The 5362-nt window shown below is 37.9% G+C and overlaps 1 protein-coding gene across 1 annotated transcript; it reads right to left on the bottom strand.

The window, feature by feature from the left end:
* Positions 1–1715: 1715 nt before the first annotated feature.
* On the bottom strand, positions 1716–4587 carry LOC132278464 (sinalpyl alcohol oxidase Nec3-like). The gene is made up of 4 exons (XM_059780247.1): positions 4494–4587; positions 3084–3746; positions 2092–2947; positions 1716–1908 (listed from the first exon to the last, which is right to left on the bottom strand). Exons 1-4 carry the CDS (start codon positions 4585–4587, stop codon positions 1869–1871), a joined length of 1653 nt encoding a protein of 550 aa, XP_059636230.1. The 3' UTR covers positions 1716–1868.
* Between the last annotated feature and the right edge of the window lie 775 nt (positions 4588–5362).

Below are 5362 nucleotides of genomic sequence, written 5' to 3'. Positions count from 1 at the left end.
CTTTGTGTTGATCCTCAGGACCATGTTTTGATGCTTGAAATGATAAGTTTGATGTAGATGACCTCGGGTTCGAGTAAGGACCCGCCTAACTGTACGGACCTCCGGGTTCGGGTCGTCACAACAGTTTCTTTCCCAAGTCCTGAAAAAATGTTAAATGTAATGGGGTGAGCAAATTGCTCAGTAGGTGGTGCCTAAGACACATCTCTTGTGGCCTTGTGAATCCAAATAATGAATAGGAATAGAGGATAGGGGTCATGCTATGCCGGGAAAGAATACAAGATAAATTCCAATATCAAATAAACACTGCCATGCCATGATATGCAATGTCATGTATGTCGCTCCCCATTTTAAAAATTGAAATCTATCGTTTTTCAAACTGTTAATATAACCCGTCCTTTGGTGACTCCGCAGCGACATGAGAGAAGGATTAGCTACTGTCCCTGACCCTTGGTACCTCCGTGGCGTCATTTGGGGCCCAGTTAGCTCAACCACGCTAGGGTGATTTTCCTAGTTTCCTCTAGGTCATATTAACACTACGGCCCTTTGGTGACTCTGCGGCGACCGGGTTTTCTCAAAATCATTTCATCAAAATTCTTCCCAAAAAAATCCCTTTTATTTTATTTAAAATAATTTCCCTTCATTCGTACCCAATGAAATGTATATATGTCTCATACTTTCAATATTATGATAATAAGGGATTTCATACAACACAATTAAGCATGCCTTACAAGAAATTTTAAGAAAAATTTCACATGCTTCTATATATCATTTCTAGAAAGTTAACACCCAATAGACATAAGGAATCAATACTTAGGCATGTTTTCCATGTAAATCAGCAAATACACATAGTTGCATGCTTTATATACACAATTAAATCATTTAAGAGACAACCAACTCAAATTAAGCATGTATAATAACAATTTTAATAGAAAAACTCACAAAGGTACAAGAAAGTGGGAATTAGAGAACTCTACCTCAAATTAATCCAAAAACCCCCAAATGAGTCTCAAAACCGGAATCCTTAGAGTGCACTAAAACTGAAATTGCTTATATGGATGTGAAGATCTCGCCGTGCTCTTCGAATTGTCGCAAACGGCTTCCAAAAATTCCAAGTAATGAAGGAGGAATCAAGATTTGAAGTTTGGTTGAGAAAATAAAAGAAAAAATGCAAAGAAAAAAGTGAGAGAGGAAGCTCGCTCCCCCAGGGGGAATCAAGATTTGAAGTTTGGTTGAGAAAATAAAAGAAAAAATGCAAAGAAAAGAGTGAGAGAGGAAGCTAGCTCCCCCTGCGCGCGCGGGGGCCGGGCGCCGGCCGCCGGGGGGGGGGGGGGGGTGGTCTCAACCAAGTATGTGATTGGTGGGTCCCACCACCAACATTTTTTTTTTTTTTTTGACTTTTCTTCTCATTTTCCCACCACACACACAAATATATATATATATATATATATATATATATATATATATATGTAAGTATAATGTGTGTATATATATATATAAGTAAAACACAGCATTACGTCGGGTAACAGTTCGGACCCCATGTCTGGGTCGTTACACCTACCATATAATTACTATCTATAGGTTACTTGTTGATCACTCACCTATTCTCAAATTTTCTCTTATATATAGGACCTTTACGTAATTTCATTAAAGCAATACAGTATAATATTTTTTTCATTCTCTTATTTCTAACCAGAGAAATGATTGAAATAGCAAGCCTTATACAAGTTGGGGGATACAGGAGCCTCCAAAATGCACCAGTTTCGATCTTATTATTTTTTGAGGCCTTTTATTACAAGAAACTACAGTAGTACTGTATTACAAAGCAAGCAAGCATGTCTTGAGGAATGAGTTTGTATTTTGAGGCCTAGCTAAGACATTCGCTCCTCTTGCATTTTGAGGCCAACATACCTGTAAATTAAGAATAAAACACACAACTAATGTATCATAACCAGCACAGCACGTATGCATATTACAATTATACAAAACAAACCAATCCATGACTGCTGTTGCATCTATGCTTTCTATATATATAACTTGAATCAATCTAATAGAGTGTGTGTGTGAGAGAGAGAATTTAATGAAGCAACTAACCGGCCTAACATCATAAGGGTTGCCTGAGGATTAGTCCCTGGTGAGACTCTGAAAGTGGAGCCATCAACAATTCGTAGTGAGTTTATGCCAATAGCTCTAAAAGCATCATCAACCACTTTACCAACCAAACATCCGCCATGGTAGTGCCAATACGTGGTCAGTGTCTTGCGGCAGAAACTTTCCATCACTACCTCATCTGACTCGTTTCCAGGCAAAGGCCACCCCACAAATTTGAAATACTTTGTGCCATCCGTGTCTCGGAACTTATATTGCTCCATTGCACGGGTCCTCAACATCTTTCCAACATTGCGCATTGTATTGCCACAATGAAGTAGGTCCAAAGGGTTAGCAAAGTAGTTGAACCGGACAATTGGACTGACCATTATGTTGGTGGGAGACGCTAGTTGAAGCAAACCAGTTGAACGTGGTCTGGGGTTCTTCTTCACAATAGTCATCACTGAGATATTTACAGGAGGAGACGGGTCTGGAAAAAGTATAGGGCTAGCTGCAGGGGAGTAAAATGGGATGACACCAGATAAGGATTCAACATAGGTGCCATCTCTTATTATTCCTACCACCTGACTTCCAAATTCTGCTTCTGCCATTGCAAATGGGGCCACAAAGTTAATACCATTCCGGGGAATGTCCTGCATAAATTGTCCAACATAAGGCTGGTGGTGGACGACTGTGATGTTCATGGATGACAAATACTGCTTTGGCCCGATCCCACTTAGTAGCAAAACTTGAGGACTACCAATAGCCCCAGCACTAAGAATTACTTCTCCTCTACCACGCACTCGAGCCTCGTGAAACCTGCCCTTAGAATCACGATAAATGACTCCAACAGCAGACAAGCCTTCAAATTAATTAACAACAAAAATCAAAACCAATTTAATTAAATAGTCCATCAGCTATATATTAGTATATTAATTAGAAATGGATAAATAAAAACATAGATTGAAAAAAAGATTAAATATTATAAAGTCAGGTACCCAATGACTTTGAAGAGGTGAAGATGAGTCTCTCAACCGTGGCATGAATTGCCACTCGCAAGTTCTTGGGCTCGGCTTTATTTAAGAGCTCCACAGCCCCATGCCGCCTACCCATTCTATCAAATATGGAGCCGCCAATTTTAGTTCCCTCCAAATGATCTAGAGTAAATCCATTATCCGGACCAACACCAGATTCTAACAGGGCTTCTTTCACAGAAGATTGCCAGGAACCTAGAATTGGGCGAAAAACAATACTTTCTTCAACCCACTCATATGAATTGTTAACAACTGCCATGTCCCATTTTATGCCTGATGACATATAGAAGTCCTGGTCAGCTCTCGAGTAGAAACCAAGGTTTATCATGCTGCCCCCGCCTAGGACCCTGGCTCTTGCATTTTGTATGCCATCCTCTGAAGTGAAACCCTGAGCAGGCGAGTCCTTATCGTCAGCTTCAAGGAGGGACAATAGAATCCTCTCTTGACGTATGACATTGGGGTTATCATGAGCATCACCACCCCTTTCAAGTAGTAGAATAGAGTAATTTGTTGATAAAGTGGCAGCCAGAGGGCAGCCTGCTGTGCCCCCTCCAACCACTATGTAATCATATTCTTCAGAGGAGGAGAATTCAGTGGCATCAAATACAAATTTCAAGTAATTCAATTCTGCACATGCAATACAAGAGATTAATGAGGCCAAACGAATATTGCCATAGAACAACATACCTTCATAGGCCCAACAAAACATATCCTGCATACTCTGTTTGAAGGGTTAATTAGCTTTTTGTGATGGTCAATGTTAGGACATGTTTAGCAGATAATAGATAGGAAGTTGAAAGGAGATGGAATAACATCGTTCCATCCATATACGACTCCGTAATAAAGTTCTATCTAGAAGCAATAATTTGTTTGCATGCTGATCATTAAAAATCTAGCAACACAAAAACACCTTCTTTTTCTTTCAAAATTTAAAGTAGCTTGAGCTACTGAATTTTTATTCCTAGATTACTTTAGTTACTTGATTGAGATATCAAATTCCTGATAACAAGCTGTAACCATGCTTTCTTGCCCAAACAAAAAAGAAAAAGAAAAAAGAAAAAAGGAATAAATGTAACCATGCTATAGTATTATGTGAATTGGAATGCACCAATACCGTTTAAAAATTAAGTTTGATATATAACAAGCATGCATGCAACAAGGAGTGATTTAACTATATATTACTAATGGGAAAAGAACACCACTAGTACTAGGCCCCGTGCTGAAAAGTTTTAAAAATAAATACATTGTTTCTAACAAATTAACCCCAAAAAATAAAAAAATAAAAAACAAACTAGATAGCCATTCATATGTAAAGATATGTATAGAGAAAGATGAAATGAGATGTAGATGGAAATAAATTAATATGACACTAACCTTGATTATCAGATTCAGTGGCCAAGCGAATTCCAGGTTGAAGACCGATAGATAATAGGAGGAAGGGGATGGTATGCAGTGCCAGTGTTCCCATCATTGCCTTACTACTTGAAACAATTAAGATCAATGGAATATATTTACCTCTTCGTACGTGTTTATGTATGTATATAGAGATTGAGAGAGAGAGAGACGTTTATCTGTTCACCGAAAAATTAAATGAGAGGCCAATGGTTATTTGTTCATCGAAAATTTTAAATGGCATTCTATTGCCTTTTATAGAATTATTTAGTGACAGGCTGACAGCTTTCTGGAAAGTTAGATGAGCTTGGTCATGAAAGGCACTATTCAATGAATTGGGGAACTTAGATGACCTTACTGGTGCACCTCTATTCTATATGATCTCGCGATTTCCCCACGATTTTTATAAAAAGGTAAAAGAAATTCACTTTGTACAAATTAATAATAAATATTAGGCATGCATTCCAGTTTTTCCCCTTTTAGCATTTTGTCATGCAGTATAGATATCAATATTGCAGTAAGAATATTTACATACATATATATATATATATATATAATCAGTCTCCTCCTTGTGTTTTTTTTATTTGCTTGTGGAAAGATTTTGCAATGTATGTGGAGTCAGTCTAAATAATACAGTATACTGTTATAAAACTTCCTAGCTAGTAAGTTTCCAAAAGGGTTCATCCAATGATTGTGTGTAAATGTAAAAAACATGCATCAAACAGAATCTTAAGTTAGAAGTAGAGAAATGGATCAAGTGGCTGCAGCTAGCAGCTTCAAATACCATTCAGGACCCTGTATAAGTTTGGGATACAATATGATTATGGACCCTCAAACGACTGCTAGTATTA

This window comes from Cornus florida, unplaced genomic scaffold (genome assembly GCF_030987335.1).
Source record: "Cornus florida cultivar Cherokee Brave unplaced genomic scaffold, ASM3098733v1 CherokeeBrave_3.0.0_Hap2_Chr10, whole genome shotgun sequence".
Taxonomy (NCBI): domain Eukaryota; kingdom Viridiplantae; phylum Streptophyta; class Magnoliopsida; order Cornales; family Cornaceae; genus Cornus; species Cornus florida.
The sequence above is the reverse complement of the archived record's forward strand: the minus strand, read 5'-3'. Positions and strand labels throughout refer to the sequence as shown.